This window comes from Pristis pectinata, chromosome 10 (genome assembly GCF_009764475.1).
Source record: "Pristis pectinata isolate sPriPec2 chromosome 10, sPriPec2.1.pri, whole genome shotgun sequence".
Classification (NCBI taxonomy): Eukaryota; Metazoa; Chordata; class Chondrichthyes; order Rhinopristiformes; family Pristidae; genus Pristis; species Pristis pectinata.
The window spans coordinates 31,504,852-31,520,150 of record NC_067414.1 but is presented as its reverse complement, the minus strand read 5'-3'; the positions used below and the strand labels follow the sequence as shown (position 1 = coordinate 31,520,150).

Sequence of the window (15,299 nt, the reverse complement as noted above, 5' to 3'; positions counted from 1 at the left end):
CACAAATTGTTTTTGCACTTGTGCCACTGGGAAATAAGGAAGCCTTCAGTGCACAGTGAGGTCCAATGAACAGCAGTGAGTTAATTTATTGTGTTGTATGAGAAATAATTGTTGACAAGGGAATCTTGCCGGTCAGGGTATCTGATGAATTTCAGTGCACTTCATATAATGCCATGTGATTTCTGGTACCCAATTGTAAAGGCTACCTGATAGTGAAATTGTCTCATTAAAAAGGTGGCTTTTCCTAGCTGCTGTGCTAAAATGTCAAATTACATGCACCATTTCTGAAGCTTGAACCAATACCATCCTAATAAAAGGCAAGAATGCTACCACTAAACATGCTGTTACGTAATCTTCTGGCAGTAGACAACACACCAAGTATGTTATACCTAATTTCAAAATTTCAGTGGTTGTCAGAAGTTGCTAAAAGAAATTAATGTTTAGAAAATAGTTGGGAACCTATTAGTTCCCAGCTAGGAAGTTATCTTGAAAATCAAAATTATAGAACTGTTCACATGGTATCCATCTACCAGTTGAAATTGGAGAGGTAATCTCTAAATGTAACATCCACACATTTGGTGTTTAATATCTAGCAAATGGACATTTGCCCATGTTTTATTAAAATGTGGCTATTGAGAAAAATATTGTTTGAAGGACTCATAATATGGCCAACCAGCAAAAAACACAGACTGATTTGCTTTAATTCCTCAGTCTCATTAATGTGCTGCTGGGTTTACTTCCCACTTAGAGGATTATGTGGGTTGGCTGGAAACTGCTAGTTTGTTGAGAATTGGTTGCCCATGGCTACTTGCACTCAAAGAAAGTTTTTTGAGGGGGGAAAAAAGGCTTTTTTTTTGTTAGCACCTTTCAGTACATCAGAAAAACTCAATGCATTAAACGCCCCAATGAAGGCGTGTTGTAGTAAGTGTTAGCAAATTTTCACACAACAAGCTGCCACAAACTCCACTGTAGCAATAGTTAAATAATTTATTACAGTGATGTTGAAGGATAAATATTTGCTATGGCACTGGGGAAATCTCCCTTGTCCTCCTCTGAAATGGCTTAAGGAACTTTTTTCATGCCATCTCAGGAGGTAAATGGTGATTAACATCTCTTCAAAAGAAGGTATATCCAATAGGGTGGTTGGTCTTCCATTACTAAAATGGCTTGTTCTCTGGTCTCTGGAGTGGGATTTCAGTTCACGTTAACCTGAAGTTTTCCCTGCTCTTTAAAATGGATGTAAAAAGTCTCATAGGACTATTTCAAAGAGCAATGTAGTTATCCATGGTGACCTCATTCAATATCATCTCGTATGCCTTAACATGACATTTTCAGTTAACCTTCTGTGAAGGTTTTTCAGCTGCTTTGCTGCAATAAATGGTGACACCAGCAGCCAACATTTAAATATTGGCTAAGCTCACTGAGACTTTTTTTTAATGCTCTTTTGTAATAACCATTTTTTGGGATAGCAGATGGAGTGTTTGGGGGACTCAAGGTTGCATTTATGCTCTGATATTTCTATTGTGTGGGGGGGGGCGGGGGGAAGAATTTTTGTTTCTTTTAAAAAGAAATATGGACCCACGTTTTAAGTTGAGACTAAATCAGGTTAGGACATAAGAGATGATAGAAAATGGAGGTGGTGGTGACCTCAAATTTCTTCCTTGGAAACATGAAAAACACATTTTCTTTGGTTAATTCTTTAACTTGAATCCAATAACAACCAAATGATTAAATTGGTGCAGTAGCGTAGCAATTATCAAAGTAGTAATGTGTGTTCAGAAGCATATCACATCTTTATAGTTAGCACTATTATGGACAATTTTTTACCTCTTCCTTCCTGGCTCCAGTAGAGTGCAGCATACTCATTAATAGGTTAAAGCATCATACTGAGCAGAAAAATTCTGCAGAAATGCTGGACGTGATGTGAACTGCTTGCAACTCACTTGAAGCACTCCTTAATCATATGTCAAAAGTTTGATTTTGCAAATTGGTCATCCGAAATGTTAGGCTATACTTTTGTGTAACCAAATATAGAAAATTAGTCATTTTGTAGTTTTCTCAGACTTAATTTTGCATACACAGTATTCAAAGTTTGCAAAACCGCAAACCAATGAAAATGATTAATGTTACAAGAATGATTTTCAATCTGTGAGTAACATTTGTAGCATCTATAATTTGTATTGGGCAACACATAATTGGCATATATTTTGGAATACTATATTTGGAGATTAACTTTGTACAGGCACTTATATTGGTCTAAAAGTTAATCATCTGAGTAAATATGGTGCTGATGTGCATGCTCAAGAAAATGACCTGAGTAAATCTGTGAGGTTATTTGAATAAAAACAGTTAAATTAATATCGAAAAAGAGACATCTATATAGTACATTTGTTCTCAATGTCCCAAACGCCTTCAGATAGTTACACTAAAATGCAGTGAGTTTTATCTGGGCAACTGTAGTAAAATGCTACAAATACTAATTAGTTGTCATCTGTTCCAGTTAATCCAAATCTCTAAATTGTTAACTCTTGTGTTCTGAATTTATTATCCAAATCTTTGCCAGCGCAAAAGCCTCTTGAAAACTTGAAAAATTAAGTTTTTTATTTTGTCTCCCAATTGATAGCAATCGACATGTCACTTCTTATTATGAGCAAGACAATGTGGAGCATATCCTTCCCATCATGACGCAGCCTTATGATTTTCGGAAAAACAAATCGACGATTCCAGTATGGGAGGAACAACTTGTCTTCAATGAGCGATTTGGTTACTTCCTGAAAGATTCCATAGGTTCACCTAATACTCTTCTGTTCTTTGAGGTATCAAATGTTTGAATTGGATATTAGCTTGATGATTCTGTACTTTATGCAGTTTTAGATAGTTCTGTCTGTTCTGAATTGTGCAAATTAACTGCCTTGAATGAGTTTTAAACACATCTGTGCCCACCAATATTGGAATGGGATCCAAAATAAAGTAATTGATATTAAAATTGGTTAATTAGACTTTGTTTGTTGTACCAGCACTTCATAAATACAAAAATGCAAAATCTGCATTTGTGATTATAGTTATTAGAATTTTGAGTTTAGTTAAATGCAGTATCGTGCTAGTTGATCTGGCAGGCCAGATTATCAGACCTTTTGAAGTTCTGTGTGGTTGGATACCACTCTTGTTTCCAGACTCACTAAAGTGGATAAATGGACGAAGACGCCATCACACTATAACTCTACCCCATGTTGGAAACACTCAAAAGAATGAGGGGATCTCATTGAAACATACGATGCTCTTACAGGGATCTACAGGGTAGATAGAGCATGATATTTCCCCTGACCTAGGGTTTTGGAATCATGGGTCAAAGTAAGAGGTCAGGCATTCGGGCAAAGATGATAAGAAATCTTTCCACCGAGAGGGGAGTAAATCTTTGGAATTCTCTACCCAAGAGGGCTGTGGTGGCTTGGTTAATAGTATATTCAAAACCGAGATTGATAGATTTTGAATATTAAAGGTGATTTGCAGGGAAGTGGTGTTGAGGTAAAACATCTTCCATGCTCTTATTGAATGGCTGAGTAGGCATGGGGGGGCCAGATGGCTGACTGTTCCTATTTCTTACATGCTTGTCTTTCTGTCAAGCAACATCTGTGAAGAAAGAAAATCAAGTTTCTGAAAGTATTGCAACTTTTTCTGTAGTTATTTCAGATTTTAAGTATCTATATTGTTTTGGACTATCCTGTGATTTCCATATTTCCTCTATTTGAGAGTCTGCACCTGAATTAAGTCCTTATTAAACGTTCAGGTGAGACAAAATGACTTCCTGCCATTATTGTTTCTTTATGTAGCTCTGGTGCCCCCCCCAGTGGAAGGATATTTGAATAAATTTGCCATCATACTTTAGCTAGGATTATGTGTGGATTCGAGGTTCCTGGGGAATAGGATGAAGAAAAACGATAGAAAGTTGTATGGATGGTGTGTCTCCCTGCCCTTATGATTTCACTGTAGAACTTATAAATTCCTGATACCAGTTGCCAAGTGTATAGCTGTAGGTTTTGAAAGACTTGCAGTTACACTATTGTTTCTGCCTTTTGACTCTATTTCCCATCATCTCACACCAAAAAGAATGAGTATACTTGGCCAAGGATAAAATTAATGTAATTGAAGTATATTCATTGACCTTGAATTAGAATGGCAGAATACAGAAGGGATAATGGGAAGAGCTCTATTTATTAATGATTTTGGCTGATGGAATAGAAAAATGTATACACTTGCCTTCGATAGAATAATACATAGATCTTGTGTTAATGTTATGGACAGGTATTTGGGGGGGGGGGGGGGAAAGAATGCCAGAAAGACTAATAGGATGCTGGTATTTATATTATAATAAACTGAAAAAGTAAAACAACAATCTGCTGGAGGAACTCAACAGGTCAAGCAACATCTGTGGGAGAGAAAGGAATTATCAACGTTTCGAGTTGAACCCTGCATCAGGACTTTGTATAGTTGTAGCATAATCTGTACATTTATGTGTCTTCAAAAATGTAGAAGTTAAGCTACAACTATGCAAAGCATTGGACAGTTAACACTCAACAATTTCAGATACTACAACTTGGGAAGAATGAATTGACCTTGGGAGTGTAGTATGGATTTACCTGGGCTTCAGGGGTTCACAGAAGTAAAAGGTTAAAGCACGGAAGGAGGCCATTCAACCCATCATGTTCCCAAGAGCAATCTAGCTAGTTTTACAATTTTGTTTCCTTTCAAGTACTTATCCAATCCCCTTTTTAATGTAAATCTTGAGTCTGTCTCTACTAGTTTTTTGTTTGCAGTGCTTTCCAGACTCCAACCACTGTGTTTTGAAGGTGAGAAGTCCTAGGGTTCCTCTTGTTTCTTTTACCAACCACCATTTTTTCTGTTGTCTGGTTCCGGACCCCTTTGCCAATGGAAATAGTTTTTCTCTGTTGACTCTGACTTGGCCCTTCATGATATTAAATTTGTCAGATCACCTCTGTTCAACAGAGAACAATGCAGACATCTCCAGACCAACTGTGTAACTGAAAACCCTCACCCCTGGAATTATTTCAGTGAATCTCTTAAAAATGCTTTGGACTAAACTCCTTCAATGTTCCATTTGTGATTAATCATGAGTTTCATATTATTTTTAATCCTGTATTTCTTTTTAAACATCAACAGCACCTCTTCCCTACTTCAACAAATCCCATACTTTACACTTGATAGCAATTGCATGCGGCAGAACCCATGTATATTTATTCTACCAGGATCTGAAGTCACCAGTAATTTCGGGTAACCAATTCCAGCTGATCTGTTGTATAGGATGGTTGAAGTTCGGAACTGTGTGTGTGTGTTTATGTATTAAATATATTAAAGCAGAGGGAGCAAAGACATCAAGCAACAATTATCAGAATCATCACTAAATGACCAACTCATTTCTGAGTTAAATGCAATCTAAATACTATGTCTTGTTGATTTTTTTTTAAGAAGCACTAATCTGATGCTTTACTACTCATAGATCCTTGAGTTTGTAAGTATGGATGAAGCCAAAGTCAACTTTGCAACTCAAAGTAGTGAAGGTGGTTGGCGCAAGTTAGCCTGGGCATTTCTAAAGGTAAGATAGTATTGACCAGCTGCATTCTGAAGAATAAAACAGGAAACTGTCTCCAGTATTTTCAAGATTTTTGGTTGTACTTTTGTTTGCAAGTGCAGGTCCATTTCATTCAGTTTCCACTTCTGAAGCACTGCATGTATGAAAGCAGCACTTTGTTTTCCACAACATGCAACATAGGATTATTTTCAACACATTTTGACAGGATGATATTGTGTGGCCTGTCAATGTAATATTCTGGTATAAGCATGTAACCTAAAACCTGGTGTACTTAAACTGGGAAAATTTAACTTCATTTTTTTCTATAAATGTAAAAATAAACGTGTTATAAAACAAGGCAGTGTATATTCATTGAAGGATTTTATTATGGAGTGGAAAATTTGACTGGAATTCCTTGCATTGCAGATAAGTCTTTTTTTCCCTTCTGGAATTGCTTCTGTTTGTCTTTGCATATTACATTTTCGTAGGAGGCTCCAGTTATTTGTTGACTGCATTCTCCAGTCCTTTCCATGCCTGTTCGCCTGGCAAAGAGGGTGGAGGGTGTTGGGTGAATTTCTACCATTCACAGGAAAGGCCTCAGAGGAACCAGCATCAGCTCAGATCCAGTATAAATGCCCTTCGTAACCTTCAAATAAGTCCTATGCTAGATTGATTAACTGGCCCAGAGGGTATTGGTTATCTTGTCCAGAGGCTACATAGCTTGTTTTTGAGTAAAAGACGAAGCTCAAAGCTAGAACAAAACTAAGGGTCTACTGGGCAGTGGCGATTCCTGCTTACCTATTCACTTGTCAAACTTTGACCGCATATATAAGCACATCAAGGCATTGAAGAGATGCCACCAATGCTCTTCCCATAAAATGCTCCGTATCCACTGGAAGGATGAGTAAACTAACACTACATTTTTTCCCAGACCAACTCTCACAGCCTTCTCATAGCCTTCTTGAAAAATGAGACATTCCCATACATTTCTGGGAATCTCTGGCTCATGACCACTCAAAGTGGAGAAAAAGCTCTTGGGATGGTGCTGAGAACCTTAAGTCCATGCATCAGGTGCACATCGAAGCCTAGTGTAAAAGGTAGAAGAAATGCATCATATTACGAACTACCCATCCACCTGTCCTGTCAGGCACCTCCTCTCCCAGCTGTGGAAGAGTGTGGTTTCTACATGGATTGTATTGGTTTATTATTGTCACATGATACAATGAGCAGCGTTTCTTTTTCTTGCCATCCAGACAGATCATGACATACATAATTACATCCAGGTAGTGAAAAGAAAACAGAATGCAGAATATAGTGTTGCCATCACAGAGAAACTGCAGGTAGACAAAGAAAGTGCAAGGGCCATGATGAGGTAGATTGGGAGATCAAGAGTTCATTTTTAGCATATCAGAGGTCCATTCAAGAGTCTGATAACAGTGGGATAGAAGATGTCCTGGAGTCTGGTGGTATGTGTTCTCAAGCTTTTGAATGTCCTGCTTGGCAGGAGAGGGGAGAAGAAAGAATGACTGGGGTGGGAGAGGGTCCTTGATTGTTAGCTGCTTTCCAAAGGCAGTGGGAAGTGTAGCTGGAGTCAATGGAGGGGAGGCTGGTTTTCGTGATGGACTGGGCTGCGTTCACAATTCTCTGCAATTTCTTGCGGTCTTGGGCAGGGTAGTTGCCATACCATGCTGTGGTGCATCCGAATAGGATACTTTCTCTGGTGTATCTATAAAATTGGTAAGAGTTGTGGGCCTTATCGATCACCTCAGGATTCACAGAACCATAATGGAGTCGTACACCACAGAAATGGGCACCAGCCAAGCAATTCTATGCTAACCTTTTTGCCTATCTTCACTAATCCTACTTGCCTGTATTTGGTCCCTATCCTTGTATGCCTTGCCTATTCAAGTGTCTGTGTAAATGTCTCTTATAGGGATTTGAATAAGATTCCACCACCCCTTGGAGTGACATTCCATATATCAACTGTGTTCTGTGTAAAAGATGATAACCCTACCCCTAAGATCCCCTTTAAAACTTCTTCCTCTCACCTTTAAGCTATGACCTCTTGTTTATGGTACCCCAACCATAGGATAAAAATTCTGACTATCTATGCTCATATTTTTATATACCTCCTATCAGATCATCCCTCAGCCACCTTTGCTCCAGGGAAAACAAGCCAAGTCCCAAAACCAAAAATCCTCCAATTCCGACAACATGGTGAATCTCCCTCTGCACGATCTCCAGCTCAATCACATCCTTCCTACCTTCCTATAGTGTGGTGACCAGAATGCGCACAATATGCCAAGTGTGGTCTAACCAGTGTTTTGTAAAGTTGCAGCATAATGTCCCAGCTATTGTATTCTATGCCCCAAGCAATGAAGGTAGTCATGCCATATACTGCCTTTACCACCCTATCAACCATGTTGCCAATTTCAGGGAACTATAGACTTGAACCCCAAGGTCCCTTTGATTATCAACATTTCTTAGTGCCCTGGAAATTATATTTATTATATTTGTCTTGCCCCATATTTTGAAGTTGATCATTCTCAATACAGAGGGACTGCTCAGTGAGACTGGGTCTCTGGTTTGGGCCAGATAAAAAGAAACTGAATTTTGAGTGGCTGTATTTTGTTTGCCTATATTTGTAGTTTATTTTTTATAATATTGTACTAGGTATTTTCTTTAATCTGGTGAATACCAAAAATACAGATGATTTGTTTAGTACATCCTAAACAGACATTTTCGTTGCCTTTTAAATAGCTGGTGGGTGCAAATGGGGTGTTGAATATCGATGGAAAACTTCGCCTACAGTTGTATTATCCAGCTTCAAAGGTCAAAAAGCTATCAAATTCCATTGAAGTGTTTGAATGGTGGAAGAAACGCCCATGGGACCATTACCCTTCAACTTTGTATGTTACAGTGAAAGGCTTAAGACTACCTCAAAATGTGAGTCCTAATTTAAGAAACTTGAAAACTTTGCACAAAAGGTAATAGTTTATGGAAATTCTTCAAGTTGCTTCTAATTGAAAAAGATCTGGAAATCAAAGAATTCTGTTTACTAATCAGTAAAGTTCTTGTACTATTTTTGATTGTCTATCTGAATTATAGCTTGTTATTACTTCCGTTAATTTAAATCTTAAAGAGTAATATTTCATTCCTAGAGTAGTGGAAAGGAGAGGACCATTCTACAAACTACTTTGGTTAATCTTTGTAAATCTAATATACTTGTATGGCATAGATGGGATGGAGAACAATTAGACTTGTAGCCACATTACTTCTGCTATTTAAACAAAACCTATTTTCTCAGGCATCTTTTTCACCTGAATCAGTTTAAATATTTTAAACTGCAAATTTGTATGCTATGCCTGTTGTAGAAGCTTTCTCTCCCATGCTAAATTCGCGTATAAATGGGCAAGAGGTATATTTAAATAAGGCAAAGCCAAATTTGGCTTTAGTTTCATTAATATGGTCTGGTGTTGTGATAGTACAGCTCTTGCCAGCACAAATGGAATTTCTCACCCATTAGGCTGATAAATGTTGAGTATCTTTTAAATGATAAAATGATTTTGTTTGTTAGTAGCAACACACACAAAATGCTGGAGGAGCTCAGCAGGTCAACTTGAAGGTCCTGATGAGGGGTCTTGGCTCGAAACGTTGACTGTTCATTTCACTCTGTAGATGCTGCCTGACCTGCCGAGTTTCTCCAGCATTTTGTGTGCAACATTAAATAACAGCTGCTGTTAATTCCATCTTCACGGCAACTGCTGTTACTGTGTGTTCTGATAATCAAGGATCATTCATCTACTATCACCATTTGAACAGTACATTATAACTATTCTCATTACATTTCCTTCTTTACTGTAAAAACTACGATTTAGAGGTTTAGCATTGGCTGTGGACCAGCTCTAGAAGATTGTAAAAGACATATTTTAAAAAAAAATCTTCTAAAGTCACTGTATTTCCTAAATAGGTGAATCCTTCTGTACGTTCCATGATGGTTTTTCAGCAAGAGCAAGGCACAATCTCATACAATGAGCTCCAATCTGAGTTGACACGGGCAAGTGTTTCATCAAATCTAGATATTGAGAAGTTGGAACTTTTGAAATGGACCAGGCTACCTGGGCAGGTAAAAAGCTTGATTAACCTGTACAGTGAACACGGTTAAAATAAAGTTCATAGGAATGTAAAACTGACTGGTGATTTACTATAGTCGCATTCTACACTATCATGCAGTCAAAATTCCACGCCCCACCCCCCATACATATATAAATTTTGGTCAGTTGTGTTTTGATTAAATCTACCTCTTACACTGTTAAAGATCTTCTTAAAATCATCTTGCTGCTTTGATGAAGAAGGTAAATGTTCTAAATGGCAATAATCACGTAAAATTTACTGTAGCCACTTTCTTTTAGGTTTGTCGTATTCCTAACCAGCTTTTACTGTCGTTTCGAGGAGGACATATAGGGTGCTTCTTTATAGCATTTTCTCATGATGGAAGAAGCTTGGCAGCATCATGTGCTGACAGAAATGGCCATTTCATTGTAGGTGAGATTAGAAAGAGTGTAGAAACAAAAAGTCACTCCCATGTGTATGATTGTGTATCATGTTTCCAATCTCATGCTGTTGTCAGTGATAAAAGATGACCATCAACAATTAAAAAACAATATGTTGCCTTCAAAGCCTAGAAGACTCAAAATCTCAGGCAGTTAAGAAAGGCAGTGTATGCCTAAGGTGTTTCTTTTAATATCCACTTTTTATGGATTGAATATTTTAGAAATTCATGAAATTCTCTAGTGTCATGAAAAAGCCATGTTGCACGTAACAGAGTTGTTACATGTTAAGAGTTGTTGCTTGTGTACCTAGCCTTGTTGCCTTATCTTTTCGCAAGGTGCATAGTCTGCAGACATAAAGAATTGCAGAACCAGATTCCAGTACATGTTCATTAAACAGCAGCTGGAAAGGAAGAGAGTATGGGTTTTATGATTCATGGAAACGGATTAATTGTATGGAATAAAGAGCCAAATGAGTCATTGCTGTTCTGGACCAAATTTTACCAGCAGTGCAGATTTGAGGGAAGCAAAGAAAACTTTTGCAAAATCTGGATCAAAAATAGACAACTTGGAGGCAGTAAATGTAAAAACAAAATTTTCAAAAATATGATGCAACAAGGTACCAGTTATATGAAATATAAAATACTACGTTTGGACAAGTGAAGAAAATGCCTTTTCCATTTTGTTCACAAGTTAATTTTCAAATTACTTGTACAAAATGTTTATGCCAATAGATGGCAGCAAAATATAATTTTATTTTAGAAATTGCAAAAATGACACAAGTGGAAAGGTTCTGTAACATTCTTCATCTGGACTAATCAGTATACTTTTGTGTAACTATTTAGTGTATGAAATTCCTTCAGGACATCCACTTGGAGAATTTAATGGGCACTTCAACATTGTGTACTCTCTGTGCTGGTCGAATAATGACAAAACCCTCCTCTCTGCATCATCTGATGGTACAGTAAGGTTAGTGCTCATTTCAGCATGATTTCATTCAGATTGGAATAATCTTTGAAAATGTCCTGATTATCGGTATGTTGCTTGAATACACTGAGTTTTATAATTTCTCTGGTACACTTTAACCACTGGAGCCTACTGAAACCATTACTTTTAGTCCTGTTATAATTTCTCCACTGTTTAGATATCTTAAATGTACTAAAAGTCATTGTAATTCTTCATGCCTTCTCTGATTCTGCTTCTGATTACATTTCAAGGATAAGGATGGGGTAACGTGGCACTTAGGAAATAATAATAGGATGCAGCAAATAGAAATGGATTTATGAAATGAAAGTCACGTTTGAAAAACCTGTTAGTTTTTTTGAAGTTGGAGCTAGCAGAGTAGATAAGGGAATATCAGTGCATGTGGTTGAAATTGGACTTTTAGAAGCCCTTCGACAAAGTGTCACACACAAAGTTATTGAAGCGCAATTTGATCACATGGAATTGGGGGTAAAAGATGGAGTGGATTGAGGATCGGTTAACAGACAGAAAACGTTAGGAACGAATGGGTCATTTTTAGATTGGGAGCTGTGAATATTGGGGTGCTACAGCAATTCGTGTCAGGGCCCCAACCGTTTATAATCTCTATCAATGCTTTGGATGAGGGGACCAAGTGTATTATATACAAGTTTGTTGCTGAATCAAAAATGTGTGGCAGTGTATGTTGTTGGGAAGATGCAGAGAGGCTTCAGGCAAGGTGAATGGGCAAGGGCTTGGCAGATGAAATATAAAGTGAAAAAATGGAAGGACATCTACTTGGACAGAAAAGAAAATGGAAATGTCTAGTATTTTTTTAAATGGTGAGAGATTGAAGGATTTTGGTATTCATGAGTGAAGATCTCATTGAAGCCTATAAAATTTCAACAGTAAACAGACCATATACAGAGAGGATGTCCCCTATGGCTGGTGAATCAAAACCAGAGGTGAGAGGTTTGATAAGAGGTGTCATTTAGACCGAAGATCTGGAAGAATTTCTTCACCCAGATGGTGCTAAAGCTGTGGAATTCTCTACCACAGAAGCAGTGGAGGCCAAGTTGTTAAAAGTATTCAAAAAGGAAGTAGATGTATTTCTTAATGCTAAAGGGATTAAGTATAGGGTATTAAAGTGGATGATTGTGGTTAGTGGTAGGGGAAGACCTGAAGGGGCTGAATGGCCTCCTCCTATTTTCTGTTTTTATGTGCCATCAACAAACTTAAAAACATTGCATTTGGTCCCTTAGCCAAAACATTGATATACGTTATGAATAGTTAGGGCCCATGTACTAACCCTTACGATATCCTAGTAATCACAACTTGCTAAGCTGTTTATTCTTGCTGTTTCTTTTCTATCTGTTAGCTAATTCTTAATCCATGCTAGTATATTATACCAGGCATGGTAGTGTAGTGGTTAGCTTAACGCTTTATAGTGCCAGTCACCCGGGTTCAATTCTGGACGTTGTCTATAAGAAGTTTGTATGTTTTCCCCGTGTCTGTGTGGGTTTCCTCCAGGTGGTCCGGTTTTCTCCCACATTCCAAAAGACATGCAGGTTAGGAAGATATGGGCATGCTATGTTGACGCCGGAAGCGTGGTGACACTTGCGGGCTGCCCCCAGAACACTACGCAAAAGATGTATTTCACTGTGTGTTTCGATATCTTAATTCCATATGCTCCAACCTTGTTCACCAACGTCTTGTGTGGGATCTTATCGAAAGCCTTCTGAAAATCCAGTTACACCACAACAATTGGTTCCCCTTCCTCTACTCTACTTACTGTATCCTCAAAGAACTCAGATTAATCAAATATGGTTTGCCTTTCAAAAATCCATGTTGACTTTGTTCCGCTATTTTTTTTAAATATCTGCACCTTGCACCTTTTAAATTAGCTTTGGATCCTCTTTACTAGAAGAGCTGACTTTTTTTTTATTATTATTCAATTATCCAGCCTATTCTTTCAAGGTATTTCGTGAGCATAGTTGAGGAGGCAAAAGTTCTTGGGAGAGGAAATTGCTCAACTTTGATATTGCAGTATTTTATGGACACTTGTCACTCTACATTGTATCAGAGTTGTTGCTTGAAGAATCTGTGTCATTGAATGAACAATCTAGAACATCTTGAATAATGTCTAATGCATACTAGCAATTATAATTTGAAATATCTTTTTAATGTAAACTAAAAACTGTAATTAAAGTTGGTACAAGTTCATTGCTGCAAATTAGTTATTGTAGATATCTGCATCTCCATATTTACAAAATAAAAATGTTTTTTTAAAAAAAATTAGATTCTATAGCAGAATTTCAAAAATTGTCAACGTTCTTGTTTTATCATCTTGGAATTAAAAGTATGGGATGCTAATGAAATCTGTGGAATAAATTATTTTAGAAACATGACTATACAAATTTTATTTTATCATTTTTTAGGGTTTGGAATACCGAAACCTATCAGAATCCAGCTGAGAAAATGCTTCCACACCCTTCATTTATCTATACTGCAAAATATCACCCATTTGCCCAGTACCTAGTAGTTACAGGAGGCTATGATTGTATCATACGTGTTTGGAATATAAATGTGAATGAAATGAATGGCCAGTTACTCCAGGAACTCGACGGTCACAAGAGCTTCATTAATACACTTTGCTTTGATGCTGAAGGTTGGTTTAATAAATTGTGCATTTTATTTGTATTTCAACAACTGAATTATAATTTAACTTGTTAATCTTAAGGCATGGATGTTAGCATTCCCTTTTGAAAGCTGTTTTGTATCTAATGTAACAAAAAGAAAAGGAACAACAAACTGAGTTTCAAAATGTTTTGCAAACTCTTATGGCAGATCATGGGTCCCTGCACATGTGCACTCACCTTGTTTGGGTATGGAGGGCCAATTTCACTACTCTTCTGTATATTTGAGTCAGGAGAAGCAATTTTACTGGTGACTAGGTCCCAGTTGGTGCACTCCAGAGGCCCTTGATGGTTTATGATAAAAGGCACAGCTGGGGCGAAGCTTTATTTTCTGTCAAAGATTTTAAATGCATCTTCCATTCCAAGACCTTTGGAAACTATGAATATTGAAGGAAATGTACAAAAAAATGTAGAAGTTTCAAAAAATATAGATTTATACAACACTCAGAAGTAACTTAAAGCATCAAAGTAAAATAATTAAAACAAAAATACTTCCCCTTTGCTTCCTCATCCTTGGGCTTGGAATCTGTATTGAAATCATTGTGTATTCTGATCCTATACCAGGTCTGACTGGTTAGGATCAGGGAGGTGATAGTTCCTTAAGGAATCCCAACAAGACCAGTCCCACTGTTAAACTTCCAATCAAGCTTCTAAGTTTAGTGCAGCAAAGATACCCCTTTGTCTTTGGAAAATCCCATGTTATAAATGTCAATATTGGTTATAGTTATGCGTGTAGGTAGTGCTGTGATTTGTGTTTTTTTTTGCCTCTGGACAAACACACCAGATGTTGATAATCCAGCAATAATGGTTTCTTTGCAATAGTCCTGCTTTCCTTTGTGAGCATGGCCTAAAGGTAGTGGTGGCGTCATCTATGCTGCCAGCTCGTCCTGCACGGCATTGGTTGAACTTGAAGCAGCGCAAAACTTCTATAGTTCGCGGGTCAGAAATCCTGTCCACTGAGTCTGTGCAGTTACCCACTCCATTCAAGTAAATGGAAGATATCGGCTGCAATACACCTATATTTCAAAAAGTTCATATCTTTCACTCCAGTCCTTTCCCTCCTCCGGATGCACAGCCAATTGCCCCTTGTTCCCCCTCTAGAGTTTTCTGCTCCTGAAGTATTTTCACTGCTTTGTGCACCTCATGTCACATTACTTTTGTCCCCCTCTGCTATATTCTCCCTTCCTGTCTCTTCCTTTTACAGTTTGCCTTAATTCTCCCATCACCAACAATTTCCAACCTGAGTACTGCACAAGTTTTGATTCTAGGGGAGGAGGTTAACTTTTTTTTAGAAGGAGCAAACTAAGTGCTTGTTTACTTTTCTGGTGCAGTGGAACACTTGGGGGAGCTGCTCTTCTGAGAACTGAAAAGGGTTTTGTTTTTTATTATTCATGACTCTGTCACAATGATTTGTGGTTCCATTGGTGAAGGAAATTCAAAATTTTGCTTTTATTTAAAATCCTGTCTTACTGTTGGGAAATTACATGTTTATTTTCCCCACTTTGT

The 15,299-nt window shown here is 37.6% G+C and overlaps 1 protein-coding gene across 1 annotated transcript in view; it reads left to right on the top strand.

Moving 5' to 3' along the window:
* Positions 1-15,299, top strand: part of ahi1 (Abelson helper integration site 1) — a 161,586-nt gene that overhangs the window by 16,955 nt on the left and 129,332 nt on the right. The window contains exons 6-12 of the mRNA XM_052024883.1: positions 2,624-2,816; positions 5,516-5,611; positions 8,348-8,533; positions 9,558-9,713; positions 10,000-10,132; positions 10,983-11,106; positions 13,536-13,765. Coding sequence (XP_051880843.1) covers positions 2,624-2,816; positions 5,516-5,611; positions 8,348-8,533; positions 9,558-9,713; positions 10,000-10,132; positions 10,983-11,106; positions 13,536-13,765 — 1,118 coding nt within the window. The remainder of the gene's footprint in view (positions 1-2,623; positions 2,817-5,515; positions 5,612-8,347; positions 8,534-9,557; positions 9,714-9,999; positions 10,133-10,982; positions 11,107-13,535; positions 13,766-15,299) is intronic.